This window comes from Bos taurus, chromosome 4 (assembly GCF_002263795.3).
Source record: "Bos taurus isolate L1 Dominette 01449 registration number 42190680 breed Hereford chromosome 4, ARS-UCD2.0, whole genome shotgun sequence".
Lineage (NCBI taxonomy): Eukaryota > Metazoa > Chordata > Mammalia > Artiodactyla > Bovidae > Bos > Bos taurus.
Genome location: NC_037331.1, coordinates 82,080,544 through 82,103,028, shown reverse-complemented (window position 1 = coordinate 82,103,028; position 22,485 = coordinate 82,080,544). Strand labels below are relative to the sequence as shown.

Below are 22,485 nucleotides of genomic sequence, written 5' to 3'. Positions count from 1 at the left end.
TCTTACAGTACTATCTTTGCATATATTTGCTCCCATGTTCCTTCCAGTTTAACCTTTATTTCTGAAATAATTTTTTAATTTATAAGTATTTTCTGAATTCTGTCATCTCATTTGAAATTTAATTCTGATTTTTGGTGTTCTTCCATGTCTCCTGTAACTTCTTTCAACTATCTTGTAGCTTGTTATGAAACAGTAAATTACAGTTGTGATCTATTTTGTGGGTGTTTCTGTCTGGTATGCTTTCATTGCTAAGGATGTTATTCTGTTCTTATTAATTTTTTTCTTAAACCTTAGCAGAGGATTTGAGCTTTGTACTTTTTCAGTGCTTGTTTTTAGATAAAATCAGTCACTGATCTCTTGGGAGAAGGCAGGAACTGGGGTAACTCTTCTAACCTTGAAGAGTTCCCTCATTCAGAGTTTTCATGTAGTTTTAAAAGTGGTTCCTTGCTTTCTGGCTCTGTCCCCTCCTGGCTTTCATCTGGACTTGCTCTTTCTTTTAGGGCTTCCCAGATGGCCCAAAGGTAAAGAATCTGCCTGCCAATGCAGGAGATGCAAGAGATGAGGGTTCGATCCCAGGATTGGGAAGATCCCCTGGAGGACGAATGTCAACCTACTCCTGTTTTCTTGCCTGGAGAATTCCATGGACAGAGGAGCCTGGCAGGCTCCAGTCCATGGGATCAAAAGAGTCAGACATGACTAAGCACAATGGCATAATCTCTCTTTCATTTCTTCTTGCTCATATTGCTTGGGATTTATCCTCCTGCATAAAGCCAGCCCTGGCAGGAAGCACTGGCTGCTCAACTGTGAGAACTCTGTGGGCTGCTCAGCTGTCTGAACTCTTCAGCCTAACTGCAGGACTTCACCCAGACCTCTCAGATGGCCTGGGGTCTCTTCTAGAAAACACCCACTGGCTGTTTTGGCATTCTCTTGGGGTTCTCTTTAGAAGCCCCCATGCTCCCTCTGCCATCTCTCACACCAATTCTGGAACCGCAGTGGTTCCTGTGGCTGTTGCTGGGTTTTGTCATTTGCATGCATGTTGGCATTCCTAGGGCTACCTTGCTGTAAATATTGTCTATGGGTTTTTGGTTGTATGATCAAGTTGTTCCATTTTTCTGGGAGAACTCAGGAGGATGGAAAAATTATGCAGCCACAACTACATCTTCCTAGAATCCTCCAAGCACAAAATGTTAATGTATCAGGGTTAGATATCAACTTGATATAAGCCAGGGCCAGGATTATAGTCACAAACACATACTATCATTGGGCCATCAACAGTGCACATGCTGTAAGTTTCTGAATGACTGCGTCTGATTGAAATAAAAATGAATAAGACAGAGACTTCTTGTATCTTGAGTTTTATATCTCTGAGGGTTATCAATAACTTAATTGAATAAGGAATTACTAAGCACAAGAAGATACTCTTCTAGAAACATCAGGAAGATGAGTTTGCCTCTGACTTAAGAGAGACTGTGAGTCTAGAAGCTGAAGAAATAATTAAAATTCCATGTGCTATGCAAGAATGGAAATAGGTGTAAAGCAACAAAGAGTACAGAGCAGGACAATTTATTCCCAGAGGGGAGGAGATGGGCATGGAAACAATAGCAATTATCATGACTATATATGCCTGTTTAGGGCAGAAATAGTGGTTATACGTGAGAGAACAACATTTCATTAAATGTTCATTCAAAAAATTTTCATGAAAAAAACTTCATTTAAAAAAATATTAGGAATCCAAATTGGAAAAGAAGAAGTAAAACTCTCACTATTTGCAGATGACATGATCCTCTACATAGAAAACCCTAAAGACTCCACCAGAAAATTACTAGAACTAATCAATGACTATAGTAAAGTCGCAGGATATAAAATCAACACACAGAAATCCCTTGCATTCCTATACACTAATAATGAGAAAACAGAAAGAGAAATTAAGGAAACAATTCCATTCACCATTGCAACGGAAAGAATAAAATACTTAGGAATATATCTACCTAAAGAAACTAAAGACCTATATATAGAAAACTATAAAACACTGGTGAAAGAAATCAAAGAGGACACTAATAGATGGAGGAATATACCATGTTCATGGATTGGAAGAATCAATATAGTGAAAAAGAGTATACTACCCAAAGCAATTTATAGATTCAATGCAATCCCCATCAAGCTACCAACAGTATTCTTCACAGAGCTAGAACAAATAATTTCACAATTTGTATGGAAATACAAAAAACCTCGAATAGCCAAAGCGATCCTGAGAAAGAAGAATGGAACTGGAGGAATCAACCTGCCTGACTTCAGGCTCTACTACAAAGCCACAGTTATCAAAACAGTATGGTACTGGCACAAAGACAGAAATATAGATCAATGGAACAAAATAGAAAGCCCAGAGATAAATCCATGCACCTATGGACACCTTATCTTTGACAAAGCAGGCAAGAATATACAATGGATTAAAGACAATCTCTTTAACAATCGGTGCTGGGAAATCTGGTCAACCACTTGTAAAAGAATGAAACTAGAACACTTTCTAACACCATACACAAAAATAAACTCAAAATGGATTAAAGATCTAAACGTAAGACCAGAAACTATAAAACTCCTAGAGGAGAACATAGGCAAAACATTCTCTGACATACATCACAGCAGGATCCTCTATGACCCACCTCCCAGAATATTGGAAATAAAAGCAAAAATAAACAAATGGGACCTAATTAACCTTAAAAGCTTCTGCACATCAAAGGAAACTATTAGCAAGGTGAAAAGACAGCCTTCAGAATGGGAGAAAATAATAGCAAATGAAGCAACTGACAAACAACTAATCTCAAAAATATACAAGCAACTCCTACAGCTCAACTCCAGAAAAATAAATGACCCAATCAAAAAATGGGCCAAAGAACTAGACATTTGTCCAAAGAAGACATACAGATGGCTAACAAACACATGAAAAGATGCTCAACATCATTCATTATCAGAGAAATGCAAATCAAAACCACTATGAGGTACCATCTCACACCAGTCAGAATGGCTGCGATCCAAAAGTCTACAAACAATAAATGCTGGAGAGGGTGTGGAGAAAAGGGAACCCTCTTACACTGTTGGTGGGAATGCACTAGTACAGCCACTATGGAGAACAGTGTGGAGATTCCTTAAAAAACTGGAAATAGAACTGCCTTATGATCCAGCAATCCCACTGCTGGGCATACACACTGAGAAGGGAAAGAGACACGTGTACCCCAATGTTCATCGCAGTACTGTTTATAATAGCCAGGACATGGAAGCAACCTAGATGCCCATCAGCAGATGAATGGATAAGAAAGCTGTGGTACATATACACAATGGAGTATTACTCAGCCATTAAAAAGAATACATTTGAATCAGTTCTAATGAGGTGGATGAAACTGGAGCCTATTATACACAGTGAAGTAAGCCAGAAGGAAAAACACCAATACAGCATACTAACGCATATATATGGAATTTAGAAAGATGGTAACAATAACCCTGTGTACGAGACAGCAAAAGAGACACTGATGTATAGAACAGTCTTATGGACTCTGAGGGAGAGGGAGAGGGTGGGAAGATTTGGGAGAATAGCATTGAAACATGTAAAATATCATGTATGAAACGAGATGCCAGTCCAGGTTGGATGCACGATACTGGATGCTTGGGGCTAGTGCACTGGGACGACCCAGAGGGATGGTATGGGGAGGGAGGAGAGAGGAGGGTTCAGGATGGGGAACACATGTATACCTGTGGTGGATTCATTTTGATATTTGGCAAAACTAATACAATTATGTAAAGTTTAAAAATAAAATTAAAAAAGAAAAAAAAATGTAAAAAAAAACAAAATAAAATAAAAAAATAAAAATAACAGCAAAAAAAAATATTAAAAACTAATGTGTATTAGATTGTCAAAAATAAAAATCAAGATTTTATTTGGGTCTGGATAAAAAGATCATCCTCCAAATAATTCACAACTAGTTTATCTCAATAATATCATTGCCTTCAACCCTAAAGAATAATAAATAGTCTTATTATGTGTACCTATGAGCTGTCTTATGAGATGTATTAACCTTTTCAGAATAATTTAGTAAATCCTTATTTATATCTTTCCCCCATTCTCTTTCAATTGACTTTATGAAACACGAATGTTTTACTCTTCTGACTGTTAAAAGAAACTACTGTTGTTCTCTCTCACTAACAAAATATAACAGTCATATTAATAATAGCTTCCATTTAATGAACATTGCTGACAAGCAGGATGCTGAATATATTACAAATATGATCTTTTTTCACCATGATAACTTTATACTTATCTTAAAAGGGACTTGAAGCTCAGGGATGATAAGTAACTTGACTAAAGTCACATAAGTAGAAGGCAATAAAAGCAGGAATTTGAACTCTTACTTTCCCCAGATATAAGTCACACTAGAAAACATAAACAAGCCCACAGAGGTGCTAAGGTTCCACCATGTTAGCTGGAACGGGAAAAGTGAGGGGTCTGACAACTTGCTGCCACTTCTGCTGCATGCGGCAAGGGTGCCGAGCCCTTCTTTGGCATTTTCCGTGCACTGAAGCACAGAGAACATGTGCTGACTTTTATTTTGGGTTCTTGTTTTCCCTTTGCTGGTGCAAAATGCCCATTAGCTAGATGTGACCTAGAAGGATTCGGGATCTTCACTGAAACTAAATAAAGTGATATCCTATAATTTTATTTAAAGCTTTTTTTTTTTTTTTTTAATGTGGACTCTACAGTCTTTATTGACTTTGTTACAATATTGCTTCTGTTCTACACTTTGGTTTTTTGGCCGCAAGGCATGTGAGATCTTAGCTCCCTGACCAGGGATTGAACCCACAGCCCCTGCATTGGAAGGTGAAGTCTTAACCACCGGACCACCAGGGACATACCTTTCAATAAATTTTGGTTTCTATGATTCTTCAAAAATGAAAGAAAATTTTAAGCAATTTATCAATAAGAACAATTATCTTCCATTGTCTTATATTCACATATGAAAAGCATCAAGGTCCCTTTATGATAGCTCCTTATTCCCAAGAGACTCTGACCCTTTAGTCACCAGATATTAGTATTTCATAACTGGATATAATGTCCACAGACTCTGAGAAATTTGGACACTCTGTCAATGTGACCACTGATTCAAGAAAATATATTTGGAAATCACATTTCAACATCCTCAGGATTGATATGAAGCTGATGCACTAAAGCAAAAGTGACTTTACTATGCTTTATGTCAGCAAGTTACAGACAAGGTATAATATAGGGGAGTGAAACAGAAGGAAATGGCTAAAGGACAAAATTACTAAAACATCCAAATCAGGAACCAATATTACACATAGGTCAAAGCCATTTAAGACAAGTTAAGCCTTCAATTTAATTTCATATTTTCGAATCAATATTCAGTACACACTGTGATCACTGTGATCAAAGCTAAGCAGATGTGATTATCTCATATACTAAACTCCAGAACTCACAAAGAAACACCAATGCTGAGTGATTTAATGAGAAGCTGACCACACACTACTTACACCATAGACCAGGGGATGTTCGAAGAACTTGGGTCAAAAGGTTCAAACCAAATAGTTATACTTTAAGTTGTAAAAGGGCTATTTTCAAAACAAACAAAAATAAGTGTTGGTACAGATGTGGAGAAAGTTGGTTGAAATGCAAAGTGTAAAACCATTATGAAAAAGAGTATGGAGTTTCCTCAAAAAAAGTTTCAGATAGAACCACCATATGTTCCAGCATCGTCCTTCTGGGTATCAATCCCAAAGAACTGAAATCAGGATCTTGAAGAGACATTAGCACTCCCATGATCATAGCAGCACTATTTACAACAGTCAAGATATGGAATCAACCCAATGTCTATCCACAGAGCAATGCTTAAAGATGGAATACCATTCAGCCTCAAAAAAAGAGAGAATTTTGCAACAACATGCAACACCGTGGATGAACTCTGAGGATATTATGCTAAGTGATATAAGCCAGTCACAGAAAGACAAATATTACATGATTCCACTTGTATGAGGTACCTAAAATAGTCAAAATCACAGAATCAAAGAGGAAAGTGGTGGTTGCAAGGGCTAGGGAGAGGAAATGGGGAGTTGCTGATCAACAGACATAAAGTTGCAGTTAAGCAAGATGAATTAAGTTTGAGATCTGCTGTACAACATTATACACATCAGCAATGACAATGCATCATATCCTTAAAAAATTTGTTAAGACAGTAGATCTCATGCAAAGTGTTTTTACCATAACAAAATAAAAAAATTCAGAGACCTAACCACCTGCACCCCCACAAAAGTTTCCAAAACTACCTTGATGCACCAACTAAACTTATGTCGAACACTAGGAAAGCGCACATAAGAGCTTTTCCTCTTTTTCAAAGGGCTGCAAGAATCACATCCCAGTCTGGATGTGATTCCCTTTCCTCAGAAACAATTTTGACAGCCATGCAAGGCAGCTAGGTTCTAGAGTTCTCTGAGAAAATAATGAAGGGCTGTCAGTCCCAGAATGCAATAAGGGGATATAACATTTCTGCTTTCTAAATGAGACACTTCACTGAAGCCAAATAAAACAAAAACAAATGTACTGCATTTCCATTTTATCAGGCTATTTGAAGAACAGGTAAGCAGACATCCTCACTGGCATATTTAAAGAGTCTTCACAGAATTTCTACCCCATGGTTTGTATCTGAGTGCCCAGAGCAAACTGCTTTTCATCAGTTACTCTGGCTGCAAATGAGGGCAGGGGTTAGGCGGAAGGCATGCAGGGAAGAAAGCACGGCACAGTAGTTAGAGGCAACAGCTTTGAAACTAGGCTTATCTGGGTTCAGATGCTGCCTTCTCTGCTTTTGAAGTCATCATCTTAAGCAGGTTACTCGATCCCTCTGAACCTCAGCCTCTTTACCTGTACAATGGTGTAATAACCCCTCCACTGGAATCATCATGAAGATTAAATGAAATTCTGTTTGTAATGCATGCAGCATGTGCCTGGTGGTGGGGATTATAAAATGAACAAAATACGCTTCTTACTTCAGGTGCTTCAGATTTCTTACCACTCCTTACTGTAAAGAAAATTTATTCATTCTACTTGCAACAAACATTTGAGCCTCCAGCACTGAGAGAGAAGAAGAGGGGGAATGGACAGAGGAACAGACAAGTAATAAAACAAGCACAATAAAACCTTAATTGCAGAATCGAGGAGGTGAGTAAATAGGAACCCACAGTCAAATTCTTTACTTTTTGTATGTTTAATAATTGTCATAATAAACTGTTGGGAAAAAATTAAAGCAGAAGAGAAGAATTAATAGACAGAATCGAACTAAATTCTAAGAGAACAGAAAACCACACAGAGTTAAACCCGTAAGCAAAACACCCTGAACTATCCTGATTCCTGCTGAGACTGTGACATGGAGATAACCCTTGTTACTCTCATGCTCAGAACTGTCCCACTGCTGGAACTTGTGTGTCTGGGTCAGAACGCTAACAGGTGGCTGGAGACAGAGACAGTTAGATCTAAGAAGGGTATTAATTTCACAGCTCTCTTATGTCATGCAAAAAGCCCTTCAATTTCCAAATCACCGTTTCCCCAATCAAGAGGCTGCAAATAGAACAATGTACTAAACAGAGCCACAGCATATAGTCAACTAAAGATATGGATTCTGTTTAATTAAAGTGAAAAAATGTCCCTTGCTTTTCTCCCTATCTTTCTGGCTCCTCTCATTCTACATAGCTTCCCATATAGATTTTCCCTTATTATTTTTTTGAAACAAATTTCCACACGAGATCAAGACTAGGGAGTTAATCGTTAATTCCTTGCATGTAAATTATCTGCCCCTGACAGGAGATGCCCCCCAAATGACACATCAATATTGGATCCATTTCCCAAAAACATAATATCAGCTCCCAATTATCATTCCATTAGGACCAAGGATGACTTTGGTGAAAAGTTTCATCTCTGTGTCTAAATCTCAATGAGAATCAGGACAGTTCAGGGTGTTTGTGCTTAAGTATCTAGCCCAGTATGGTTTTCTGCTCTGTTAGAATTCAGTTTGATTATAATCTACTAATTCTTCTGTACTGAATATTTTCCCCCAACATTTTATTATGAAAAGTACCAGAGGGTTAGGGAGTCCCGTGACAAGACAACCAAGTTAAGTTAAAATAAGTAAAGCAGTCATGGACCACAACATATTTTATTTTTAACAATGTAATATGGAAGAATAAATGACATCTAAAAAGTCTTAAGTAATCTTATGTCTTCATGGGTTCAAGACTGGCCAGTAAGCTTCATATTTACTCTCAATATTGTCTTTCACTTACAAGAATACATTAATATCTTATTGAGAGGAATAACTTCTACATTGTTTTTGAGATTCTGCCTTGTAAGGAAGTGCTATAAACATCTGGCTTCTAAGGAATGTACAGCCACAGACATTTCTTCCATCTCAATGCCATTTTCACCTCATTTAGTAAAGAACAGTGGCTTATAATGTCTAGGGCTAAAGCAAATTGTAATCCAAACCCACTAATATTTCTCTTTTCCTTTATCCTAGTCAAGGACTCTTATCCAAACCACTTTGCCTCCTGCTGTGGAAATGGTTTATATTCTTAAAGGTCTGCTCTCAAGAGGGGAAAAAAATGGTACTTAACCACTAACCATAGTAGTAAAATGTCTGTAATGTGATATTGTTGGTACCCGCAGATGGTCTATTTCACGGAAATTGTAGTACAGATGAACTACACTTTAATAATGTGATCCCAGGGCTGTAGCTATTAGCAGTTGAGGAGCTGGGATGAAAGTCTACACAGTGATGATAACCACTGTGGTTCAGTGAGCATCTACTGTATGCCACGGAGTGTGTTGCAGACTTTCCTTACATCACACCTAATTCTCCCAGCCATCTGGAATGGTAGGTCTCATCATCTCCATTTTATTTCTTTTTATTTTTTACTAAAAAAAAATTTCTTTTGGCCACACCATGAGGCACATGGGATCTATTTTCCAGACCATGGACAGAACCTGTGCCCCCTGCAGTGGAAGTCTGGGCCACTACAGAAGTCCCTAATCTCCATTTTGCAAGTGAAGGAAGTCTAGCTCAGGGACATTAAAGTACTTATCAAGATCAGACAGGAATTGGCAAACTGCCTGGCCTCCTTGCTTGGTCATTCTATGGGGTTAGAGTCTATCCATTTTAATGGCACGGCAATAAGATCTTGGGTGAGTTATTTCCCACCATGAGCCTCAGTTTTTTTCATCTATAGAATAAGACGACTACTACCTGACCTTCAAAGGGCTGCTGTGGTGGTAAAGTGGACTAAAGCAGGTAGTACATAGCACAATACCCCATACCTAGTGCTTGAGCAATAACACCAAGTAAGGAGAAAAGATGGCACTGCTACATTTTCATGCCTTCCAGGCAATCTTTACATCCTAAAATTCCCACAGTTATTGCCCTTTTCTATCTACCTGCATTTAAAATATTCTAATACTTATCTCTCGGGACACAGCATTGAGACTTTCAGGTTTTTCACTGGTGGGCACAGGAGAGACAGAACAGGAGAAAGACTGAAATAACTATCTTTATCTTCTAGTTCTGCCTTTTTATCAGGTTACTCAGTTTTTCTCAGTACCATTATATTCTGCATACACCTATACTGTCCATACCCCAAGTAATCCAAACTGTGAATTTATATATTCATTTATCCTTCTAAGGCAAACAACAACTACAATGATCAAAACCCTACCATCAATCTATGACTTCAAGTATAAAATATTTAAATGTTACATATTAGCCAGGTGGGAATATCTTTGTTTGTAGAAATACAGTCTTGTGCAAATGATTTAGCTCAGCTTCTCCCTGTTTATGACAACCCATCAAATGTATATTCCTCCTCTCCCATCCAAATGGGTAAACAAACTATTTACCTGACACATAACATGGCAAACCTTTTTTTTTTTTTTTTTGCCACAAAACTGTCTTCTGTTGTTCAGTACTAAATAATACAAAAAGAGTTTTTATTCTATTTGTTTAATTGACAAATATCAGTCAGTTTTCACTTTTTCTGTATGAATAACTTTGGCACTAGGTCATAAAACTTATATAAGTAGCAGCATAGCCCCCTTGGCATACTTTTCCTGCATACTTGTTTCCCAGAGTCTGATTTATCCAACCTAATATTGCTTTCTACCTACCATGTGTCATGCATGGTGCCAGATCCCTGAGAAACAAACACTAAGCAAAAACAGGAGGTTACAGTCTGATGGAAGAGACAGAAATGCACCACATAATCACATGATCACTGCAACTCAAACAACATTCAGAAAGGGAAATGCTACATGTCCATCCCAGGGGGATGTGACCTGCTGAGGGATGGCCAGTGGGCTTGCCCAGGAAAGCAACATTTGAGCTGAGGTTTAATTAAAGGTGATAAGGGATCCATAAGCAAAAGGAGGCAAGACAAACATTCTAGAGAGATGGGAAGAAGCACAGAAGCAGCATGGGTGGGTGGAAGAAAGCCAGTGTGGCTGGAACACAGAGACCAAAGAGACACTTGTTGTGAGCTGAAGTTAGGAAGGCAAGTGAGTGCCAGTGCAGATCCCCATGGTCGACTTAAGGAGTCTCACCTTTATCTAAGAACACTGGGAGGGTACTGAAGAGTGGTGACACTGTCTGATCTGTATTTTGACTGCAGTGGGGGGACTAGCACACAGTAATTCATGGTGGAAAGAGATGAACCAGTTAAGGGTCTGCTGCAGTGATCCAGACAAAAGACCATGGCAGCTTGGACCAGACCAGTGATGAAGAAAGTAAATATTTAGAAGGCATAAGGAATCAGGACCAAGTGTGAGTCCTGTGTTATGAGCTGTGCACGGACTCTTGGAATCTTCACAAACAACCTATGGGATGCATATTCTTTTCTGCATTTCATAGATGAGAATATTGAGGCACGTGGACATCTGTCCAAAGTGTAGGTAATTTAAATAATAGAACCAGAACCCCAAACCCATGTTTATTTAACGTCAAAGCCAACTACAAAATTATTGTTAAAAACTTGAAATAGAGTTAGGACAAAAGGTCTCTACAGCCAAGTTTCAAAACTCAAAAGCTTCTTGATTTATTTCATCAAGGTGCCAATGGTGAGCTCTGAAGAACATGGCCTTAGGTACTCCCCTCGTAACATGGATTCTCTTTTGAAGGTTTACACCACAGAAGGCATACCTATTTCAACATATCGACTTGGCAAGTCCCTCATTTCATTGGCGTGCCGTTCCTTCACGGAGCATATCTAGAAAGGAAAGCCAAAGGTCATTTTTATTCAGGTGATAGAAAACTCTTCATCACATCTCATTCACTATATGGTACTTTGCTAAACTAGCCATGTAGCACTGAAGACAGGATGCACACATCCTACCCTATGACTTAAGTGATAGAAATTAATTTCAGTGACATACAGCAACCTTTACTTATATCCTCCAACATGGTGTGCTCAGTTGCTCAGGTATGTCCTACTCTTTGTGACCTCGTGGACTGTAGCCCCCAGGCTCCACTGTCCATGGAATTCTCCAGGCAAGAATACTAGACCAGGTTCCCATTTCCTACTCCAGGGGATCTTCCAAGCCCAGGGATCGAACTCACATTTCTTCTGCACTGGCAAGCAGATTCTTTACCACTGAGTCACCTGAGGAGCCCTACTCTCATGCTGCCAGGTCCCAGACATATTATTCTCCAATAAAGTTTTATTCAGGAACAAAGAAAAGAAGGAAGTGAATATAGTTTTAAGATGTTTCCAATGACCCATTTTCTGCAACTCTATTGACAGAATCCTTCAATCATCATCCAAATAAAACTCCAGCAAAAGCATAGAGCCCCAAATGCCCAATGGCTAGTCTGGGCAATGCCCACATAGGTCTAGTGTTTCTGATTACATTTTAGTAATTTATTTCACTGTTGCTAAATACTACTTTGCAAAAGTGTCACATGCTCTTCTTTTTGTCTCAAGCTCATTAAAATAAATGTATTACATAATTTAAATCAGAGATGGTAACTACAGCCTAGCCTCTGGTCTATTTTTTTTACAACTTGTAAGCTGAAAATAATCTTTACATTTTTGAAGGTTTGAAAAAGTGAAAAGGAGAGGAGGGAGACTGGGAAGGAAAAACAAATAAAAAGGAAATTGCTCGGCAGAAACAATATGTAGCAGGCAAAGGGCTTCCCTGGTAGCTCATATGGTAAAGAATTTGCCTGCAATGCAGGAAACCCTAGGTCTGGAAGATCTGCTGGAGAAGGGATAGGCTACCCACTCCAGTATTCTTGGGCTTCCCTTATGGTTCAGCTGGTAAAGAATCCGCCTGCCATGTGGGAGACCTGGGTTCAATCCCTGGGTCAGGAAGATCCCCTGGAGAAGAGAAAGGCTACCCACTCCAGTATTCTGGCCTGAAGAATTCTGAGGTTGCAGAGAGTCAGACATGACTCAGTAACTTTCACTTACTTCACTTAAAGTTTAAAATCTTTACCACCAGCCTTTTACAGAAAGTCTTCCAACTCATATCTTAAATTATATGTATACAGTTTGAATAGAAATTTTATATATTTATTTTATATATATATATATATATATATATACACACATATGTATGTGTGTGTGTGTGTATATATATCTACACACACACACAGACCATAACACATATGTGTGTTAACTGTGGATGTTTTAGGATAATAATAAGACTATGGATATTTTATGATTATTTTTTGCTGTGTTTTCTAAAGGAGATGTACTCTATTTTGTAATAAGAACTGAGAAAAATTTACATAGTTCAGCCATCCAGTTTAAGACTAAGCCTCAAACGTCCATCAACAGATGAATGGATACAGAAGATGTGGTACATATAAACAATAGAATATTACTCAGCCCTAAAAAAGCATGAAACAATGCCACTTGCAACAACATGGATGGACCTAGAGATTATCATACTTGGTGCCAAAGGGGAGGGGACAAGTGGAAGGAAGGATAGGAAGTCTGGGGTTAGGAGATGCGAACTATTACATATAGAATGAATAAACAACAAGGACCTACTGTATAGCACAGGGAACTATGCTCAATAACCTACGATAAATGATAGTGGAAAAGAATATGAAAAAGAATATGTGTAGATATATACATGTGTGTAACTAACTCACTCTACTGTACAGCAGAAATTAACACAACATTGTAAATCAAGTACAGTTCAATTAAAAAAAAAAGACTGAGTCATAAGTACTGATCCTATACAAACTTCTTTTAGACAACATTTATTGCATTATTTTATAGCTGTATCCCTAAGTGTACCTACAACATGAAAATTTCTAAAATACAGAAAATCCAAAGGGGAAAAAACAAATCATACATTGTCCCAGAACAAACTGAACACGATTAACAATTCACACTTTTGGAGAAGCTACTTTTCTTAACCTAAAATTACTGCAAATAGTTTAATGTGCTATTTAAATATCCTTACATGATTCTTCAATATCTTTATAGTATTTCATTACATGAATGAACTGTAATTTAGTCAATCCTATTTTAGACAGTAGTTTTTTGCTTCCTATCACTTTCTGATGCCAGCAATAATGCATCAACATGCTCCTGTATACAACGTTTGGACTTCTGTTTCATTAGGATAAATTCCTAGAGGTAGAACTGATAGATCAATGTACATTTCTGCAGTCAAAAAAAAAAAACAAGACCTGGATCTGACTGGTTCAGATCATGACCTCTTACTGCAAAATTCAGACTTAAATTGAAGAAAGTAGACCATTCAGGTATGACCTAAATCAAACCCCTTATGATTATATAGTGGATGTGATAAATAGATGCAAGGGATTAGCTCTAGTACACAAAGTGCCTGAAGAACTATAGATGGAGGCTTGTGGTGGTGACCAAAACCATCCCCAAGAAAAAGAAATGCAAGAAGGCAAAGTGGTTGTCTGAGGAGGCCTTACACGTAGCCGAGAAAAGAAGAGAAAAGAAAAGAAGAAAAGGCAAAGATATATCCAACTGAATACAGAGTTCTAGAGAATAGCAGGGAGAGATAAGAAAGCCTTGTTAAGTGAACAATATAAAGAAATAGAGGAAAACAATAGGATGGGAAAGACTAGAGACCTCTTCAAGAAAATTAGAGATACCAAGAGACCGTTTCATGCAAAGATGGGCACAATAAAGGACAGAAACAGTATGGACCTGATAGAAGCAGAAGATTTTAAGAACAGGTGGCAAGAATATACAGAAGAACTATGCAAAAAAGGTCTTAATGACCCAGATAACCACAATGGTGTGGCCACTCAACTAAAACCATATATCCTGGAGTGTGAAGTCAACCAGGCCTTAGGAAGCATTACTATAAACAAAGATAGCTTCAGCTGAGCGATTTCAAATCCTGAAAGATGATGCTGTTAAAGTGCTGCACTCAATATGTCAGCAAATTTGCAAAACTCAGCAATGGCCACAGGACTGGAAAAGGTTAGTTTTCATCCGAATCCCAAAGAAGGGCAATGCCAAAAAATGTTCAAACCACCACCCAATTGCATTATTCACATGCTAGGCTTCAACAGTACATAAACCAAGAACTTTCAGATGCGCAAGCTGGATTTGGAAAAGGCAGAGGAACGAGAGATCGAATTGCCAACATTCACTAAATCACAGAAAAAGCAAACGGAACTCCCCTCTCTCCAAAAAGAAACACATCTACTTCTGCTTCATTGACTATGTTGAAGTCTTTTTGTGATCCACTATGTGGATCACAACAAACTGCAGAAAATTCTTAAAGAAATGGGAATATCAAACCACCATACCTGTCTCCTGAAAAACCTGAATGCAGGTCAAGAAGCAACAGTTAGAACCAGGCATGGAACAACAGACTGGTTCAAAATTGGGAAAGGAATAGGTTAAAGCTGTATACTGTCACCTTGCTTATTTAACTTATATGCACAGTACATCATGCAAAATGCTGGGCTGGATGAAGCACAAATTGGAATCAAGACTGCCAGAAGATATAACAACAACTTCAGATATACATGGTACCATTCTAATGGCAGAAAGTGAAGAAAGAGCCTCTTGATGAAAGTGAAAGAGGAGAGTGAAAAAGATGGCTTAAAACTCATCATTCATTAAACAAAGATCCATGGCATCCAGTCCCATCACTTCATAGCAAACAGATGGGGAAACAATGGAAACAGTGACAGACTTTATTTTCTTGGGCTCCAAAATCACAGCAGATGGTGACTGCAGCCATGAAATTAAAAGATGCTTGCTCCTTGGAAGAAAAGCTATGAACAACCCAGACAGCATATTAAAAAGCAGAGACATTACTTTGCCAACAAAGGTCCGTGTAGTCAAAGCTCTGGCTTTTTTAGTAGTCATGTATGGATGTGAGAGTTGGACCATAAAGAAAGCTGAGCACTGAACAATTGATGCTTTTGAACTTTGGTGTTGGAGAAGACTCTTGAGAATCCCTTGGACTGCATGGAGATCAAACCAGTCATTCCTAAAGGAAATCAGTCCTGAATATTCCTTGGAAGGACTGATGCTGAAGGTGAAACTGCAACACTTTGGCCACCTGATGCGAAGAGCTGAAAAATCTTGGAAAAATTGGAAAAACATTGGAAAAATCTTTCATGCCGGAAAAGATTGAAGGCAAAAGGAGAAGGGAGTTACAGAGGATGAGATGGTTGGATGGCATCACTGACTCAATGGACATGATTTCAGCAAACTCCGGGAGAGAGTGAAGGACAGAGGAGCTTAGGGTGCTGCAGTTCATGTGGATGCAAAAAGTCAGACACAACTTGGTGACTGAATAACAACAACAGACAATGCAGGATAATCTCCCCATCTATAGAGGCTTAGTTAGTCGTATCTTTTTGCTCGGCTCTTTACCGCATAAAGAAACATTTATAGGTGGTGGGAATCAAGATTGCTATCTTGGGGACCATAATTCACCTAGTGGAGGAAGCATTTCCAGAAGCAATCATTGAATTTCTTTCATGTCCCAATAGGCTAGTTTCCCTTTCCTTTCACCAAAAAAGAAAAGAAAAGGAAGTCCCAACTTTAAAACAAGGGGAAAAGCCACTTGGTCTATTTAAGATACTTAAAAACTATCCAGAACATCAGTTTACTGGATCAGTACTGGGATAGGGAGACTGAGAAGCCCTCTTTTGTCCTTGACTTTGAGGTACAACCTCCTTCCTATTACCTTAAACGTGACTGTTGTGTTCATTTAACACATGGAAACAATTACCACATGTTCTACTAAAAAAGAGAACCTGAATCATAACTAGATCTACCTTAAACTAATAATGCTTATTTTGATGGTAACAATCGCCACATTAATAATTTTTATGTTTTCTTTTTCACAGAGGGATTTTCAACAGCCATGTCTCTTTCATGACCTTTCTGGAATTTTCTGACGTAACTATGACAGCTTATATTTCCTGCACACGGTATGCCAGATCCTATACTAAGTTCTTCATTAAACTGCCCCAAAATGTGTGATGTGAGAACTATCAGCACTCCCATTTTGCAGATGAGGAGAGTGAGGCTTAGAGAGGGTCACACAGGAAGTTCAGTGGGAAAACTGGAATGGATTTCAGGTCCGTGTGACTCTACAGCCTGAGCCCTTCCATTAGACTACTGCTGGGATATCTTCTTACAACACCTTTATCTCAGCTAAGTTTTACTTTATTTAGATGAAGGTATATATTTTTAAAGGGAAACAAACAACTTTTGCTCTGAAATACCTAATATAAGACAAGTGCTACTAGGTACGAAATAAGGGTGAATGGACTTTGGGCCTCGTTCTGCAGAACAGCTTCATCTACCCAGGCATATAAAAGGCAGGCTATATATGTGACAAAACAGCCCCAAGTTGTATCGTCCATAATAAGCCTGGGCCTTTACTCCACCAAACTACTAGCAAGCAAGCAGGATGATTTCATTTCAACCTTCTTTTCCCACCATCAGTTCTACTGAAGCAGCTCAGGATCAAAGCTAAGGGAAATGGAAGGAAACATAAAGAAAGGGACCCAAGTGAACCAGTAACACAATGCATATTCCATAAACAGCTAAGGCCTACTGGGTTACAGGAAATTAAAAAAGATCAGAAAGGTTACACCATTCTGAACACGGATAAGGTCATGAGAAAGGACAGACCTGAAAACTCACACTTATCCCATGACCATAATATGCAGGTGAAAATATTTTGGCTCTGAGAAGCCATTCAAGAACTCATATTCCTGGACTTCCATGGAGGTCCAGTGGTTGGGACTTGGCCTTCCAATGCAAGGGGTGCGGGTCTGATCTCTGGTCAGGGAACTAAGACCCCACATGCCTCAGGGCCAAGGGACCAGAACAGAGAACACAGGCAATGCCATAACAGATTTAATAAGGACTTCAGAAACGGTACACACACACACACACAAAGGAACTCATTCCTTTGGACCATCATCAGTAGCTCTATAACATGGACTGATGAGAAAGACAAGTAAACTCACCTTGACAGACGTCCCCCAGCCAATGATCAGCGTCACATTGTCCTTCCAGCAGAGGCTACAGGGATACATATCTGGGCGAAGACTTATATCATCCCGGGGCACGTTCGTGATTCTCTGCTTTGAGGTGATGTCAAAAATCTTCACGCCCTGGAAAATAAAGTAGCATTAAGCATCCTGCACTCGAGAGAAGGAAAGTGAAAGGAAATTTAATAATGGCCACTGCTATACAGCAGTGATAACGAGCACTGCCAAGTATTGACAGTGTTTATTGGGTCCCACTGGGAACCACAGAAACGTTCCGACTCCACACGAATCCCGTGAAAACCCAGAACAAAAGGAAACCTCCATCCTTCTTTTCAGGCAAAGGAGATTTTATGAGCAGATGGCACAAGCAACACAAATGGTAAATGTACAGGAATCAGCAACTACATTTCCAAAATGACAGACAAGAAACATTTACATATGTATTGTTACACCTGAAGGATGGGATTTGCTTTTCAGAAAAGCTTTGAATCTGAAAACCCACTAAGTAAAGAAAACTACACCTGACATTTTAAAGTACTGAAATCAAGAAACATTGAGCAAGCAGCTAAATGAAAATAAACCAAGAGGCCATACATCTGTTGACCATGACTGTGACCCAGAAGACGTAGGAAAAGTCCCAACTAGCACAGCAGCTTCCGGGAAGTTTCTACCATGCAAAATGGAATAGCTGGGGACTTCCAAATGCAAGGGGCTTGGGTTCGATACCTGGTCAGGGAACAGAGCTCATATGACGTTGCAGCATGACAAAATAAAAAAAGGAATAGCAGAGACTTGCTAAATTGTACGTCAAAATTCCAAAAGCTATAGTTATGCTAGATGTCCTAAAGGTAATTTTAAACTTTGTATTCGCCCTAACTCGTATCGACTAAACTTGAGGTAAGCGAAGCATCAAAAATTAGGACCCACTTTTTCAAAGGCAGGCCTATTTTGGGTCAGTGATTATTCTGGGAGTAAAAGAAATCAGCAATATCCTGCCCTTGTTTCATATCGACTGGCACTTGCCCTTGGCTAATAGGCAAATGGTATTTTCAAAACCATGTTCCCATTGCAGCCCTTCCATTATTAAGATGCCTTTTCATTTTCTTGGCTATTCTCCATGCCTCGGGTTTCTTCCTCTAAAATAGAGTCCAGGATATGTTGGAAATTACTCTCTGATGAAAGCCAAAAGCAATCTAATTTCTTCACCCTTCCGGGTATGATATCAATAGCCATGAGCACCTTTCAGAAATGGTGGTGGGAGGCGTGGCATCCCCACCCTTTGTCACAGCCCTCTGGTTCTGGCCATCCTTCTGGCACTGAACAAGCCTTAGAGAGACAGAAATGCACTTTTACCATATTATTGGCCCAGGCAATCAGATGGCCCCTCCACTTCACACTCCTTATGTTCCCTTCCCCTTCATGCAGAACTGAAGACTTCCATCTGCTCATCCAAGATCGTTCAAACAGCAGCAACTAGGGGCAAATATCATAAAAACAGAATTTTAAAAACCAACAGCCATATGGTAAATTCCTTATTATTTTTGCCTGGACATTCAACAAGTAACAAACAAATTTAAAAAATAATTAATTGGAGGATAATTGCTTTACGGTGCTGCGCTATTTTCTTCTGTACATCATGAATTAGCCATACGTATACGTATATTCCCTGTCTCTTGAATGCGCCTCCCATCGCCCAGCCGCGACCCCACCCCTCTAGCTCATCACAGAGCACCAGGCTGGGACTCCTGTGCTACACAGCAAGTCCCCACTGGCTAGCTATCATACACGTAATAGTGTCTGTATGTCGACACCACCTTCTCAATCCGTCCCATCCTCTCCTCCCGCTGTGTCCACAAATCCAAGTAACAAACAAATGACTCTCAATACTTTAAATACAGACTTATAGTGGTACATGATTCGCATTTTGGAAAGTATTCCCAGTCTATCTGATCCTGTCCAGGAGGACACTGTTTAAGATGTTTCAGTATTGAAGTTATTACACAGTCCAGCCACAAGATGGCACCAAAATACCAAAAGTCAGAGAAAAAAGAATGCATGTACAGTAGCCAAAAGATTTTTACCACAGAAAGTTCTTCAAGTAATTGACCAGAATTAATTTATTTAGTAATTTGGGAAATCAAGACTTTAGAACTTTTCTCTGAAAATAAGATTAGCCACAGGTTCAGCTGCAATGATTAGAAAGGGTCTGTCTTTCATTTAACTCAAGAAAAATAACAATGACTTGAGGAGTAATTATTCATGTCACAAGAGAAATGTGCTTTAGAATTTAACTTCTACAGGAATTTCAGAATAGCTACCTATCAAAAAAATATGTTGAATAAATTTTATGACCAAAAATAACTGGTCAAACCCTCTACACAGAGATGTAGTTCTTTTAGAAACCACACATTATTAAGGAATCAAAAATTTTTTCTTGCTATATCCAATTTAAATCCTGTAAGAAAAGACCTTTATACAATATATAACAATACATACAACATATATAATTTATACAATGTACAACTTAAAATATGTAAGTTAGACATAGAATTCTGAAACACAGTTATCTTTTTAAAAGCATTCCTTAATGGACTTTTTAAAATTCCTATTAAAGTGTCAATTTCAATGATAATACCCCACTTCCAAAAAAGGAAGAAAAAAAGGTAACAGAAAGTAAATTCACATTATTAATATTTTTATATATCTTTCTCAGTAGCCAGAGGGGCACACATACACACACAAAAGGTGAGGGGGAGTTATAATTAAATAAGTGGCCATCATCATAAATAAGCTGAGTTTAGTCTCATAAAAATACCAGAAATGTTTAAAGTTCTCTGTCATCCATGCAAGTGCAGGCAGCCTTACAACATCCTTACTGGAGACTGGAGGCAGAACTTTACTAAAGACATGTGGTCCTGTGTTCCCATCGGATACACACAGGATAGATCTCTTCTACATGCTCAGTGATCTTCAAAGCCATCTTGACTGGCCCAGGTTCTAAGAAATTCCCACCACCATCAAGACTGCCTGCTTCCAGTTAGCGACCCTTAGGTACGGCCTCCAGCTGTGACTCAGCCTCTCCCCTGGGTCATGACGCAGAGAACAGCGCTAAGGCGGTCACTGAGTGTGTGCGGGGTTTTGTGATGGGACAGGTCTGAAACTGGGGATCAGAGGTGAAAGCTCGAGAGTATGGCTCCTACCACACATCAGGTCACGCTCCACTAAAGACAGGTAGCTACTGACAATTGTATTCAACATGAGGAACTGGTAAGACCACAAGGTCTGTCGTCCCCCACGTCAGTGGCCTCAGTCAGGTGACAGGGACTGTAAAAAAAAGTGGGCAGGGCCAGGGAGAGCTCCACCAGCACCTGTTGGAAGGGCGGCTCTGCTGGAGGGCCAGTGGGAGAGGCATGGAGATGCAGGGCAAGGCGTCTCCCTCACCAATACCCACCAAGAAATGGCCAATTGAATATTAAAAGGGCAACAGTCTGCAACTGGGTCAGGAAAATTAAATAAGCTCTCAATTTCAAATTAGAAGTTCTGTAAAACATAACAGAAGGAGGATCCTGGTGAAGGCTGTGAGCTGACTCATTACAAGAAAGAGCCCGGCAGGATGCCACAGTGCAGTGGGGGCTGGGGCTGAGGGGGCCACAGGGGAAATCTCAGGCAGGGACACAGGGTCCTTGATCAGCACTGGCAACAGCACACCTGAACTGCCACGCTGGCCGCTGCTCAGAGAAACAGCTTGGAAGGAAAAAGCAGGCAGGCTGGGACTGGAGAGGGCCTCCTGAGGGCAACTATGCCCGTTACTGAGGTAGGCAGTACCTGCCTTAATAAGTACAGAGAACAAGTTTTGTTTTTGTTCTCTTATTTTTTAAAATGCAGCACTTCTCTGCTGCGCCGGTAATTACTAGGTTGGCCAAAAAAGTTCATTTGGATTTTTCTGTAACATCATACAGGAAGCCCGAATGAACTTTTTGGCCAACCCAATGCATTCTTTTGTATCCATTTTCCCAACAGACAATTATGTTCCAATTCAGCAAAATGGAAAACATAAAAGCTCTCCCACCACTGTCCAGAGTAAAAGATTTGGAAAAGTTCTCACAAAATCTATGGACAACTTCATAGCCACGTCTCGTAAATATGAGCTCACAAGAAGAAAACACTGTGGCAAAACTAATACAATATTGTAAAGTTTAAAAATAAAATAAAATTAAAAAAAAAAAAGAAGAAAACACTGGAAAAATTCAGGATTTGAAAACAATAAAACTTATCTAGGGAATAAGAAAAAATCTCCTACTCCTACCACCACCTGAATGAGACATAACGTAAAACAGAAAAGAACTTCGGGAATAATTCTCTTTATTCTCAGGTGACAAGAAAATAAAGCAAGAAATTAATAACAAAGGATAAGAGCAAAACAAGAGGGAAAAAATGGAAATAAAAAAATAAAATATTCTCTATCCTTGGGTAAAAGAGGAAATCAAACTGCGGCCAGAGCACTTGGAAAATGAAAATACAGATAGTACAAACCTAAACTTTAGGAGATGCAATCAAAGTTGTAAACAAGGGTGAGTCCATAGCTCTCAAAGTTAATAATGAACGAAAACAGATGTGTGTGTACGAGCTACACGGAAAACAAAAATACTTTACTGAGGGACAGAGGAGGAGAGCAAAATAAATGGAAAGATACAGCGTGTACCTGGATGACAAGACTCAGAATTCTCACTGAAGAGCTTAAGTCTTGCGAAGTTAACATACGGTTTTCATGCACACCCCAAGAAAATCCCAAAGGAATTATTTCTAGAGCTTCTAAAATGCAATGGACTCATTTGAAAATGCGTGATAACAACAAAATTTTTTTTAATTAAGCAATTTGGGGGTGGGGGGTGATCTGCCCTGCTAGATACTAAAACTTTTTCTT

At 39.1% G+C, this 22,485-nt stretch overlaps 1 protein-coding gene across 2 annotated transcripts in view; it reads right to left on the bottom strand.

Annotated features, from left to right (window-relative positions):
• The window catches only part of VPS41 (VPS41 subunit of HOPS complex), a 226,380-nt gene that overhangs the window by 90,183 nt on the left and 113,712 nt on the right, over positions 1–22,485 (bottom strand). For both annotated transcript variants that reach the window (XM_059885622.1, NM_001083453.1), the window contains 3 exon segments: positions 18,915–19,034; positions 17,538–17,684; positions 11,235–11,301 (listed from right to left, as the gene is read on the bottom strand). In XM_059885622.1, the coding sequence (XP_059741605.1) occupies positions 11,235–11,301; positions 17,538–17,684; positions 18,915–19,034 (334 nt within the window).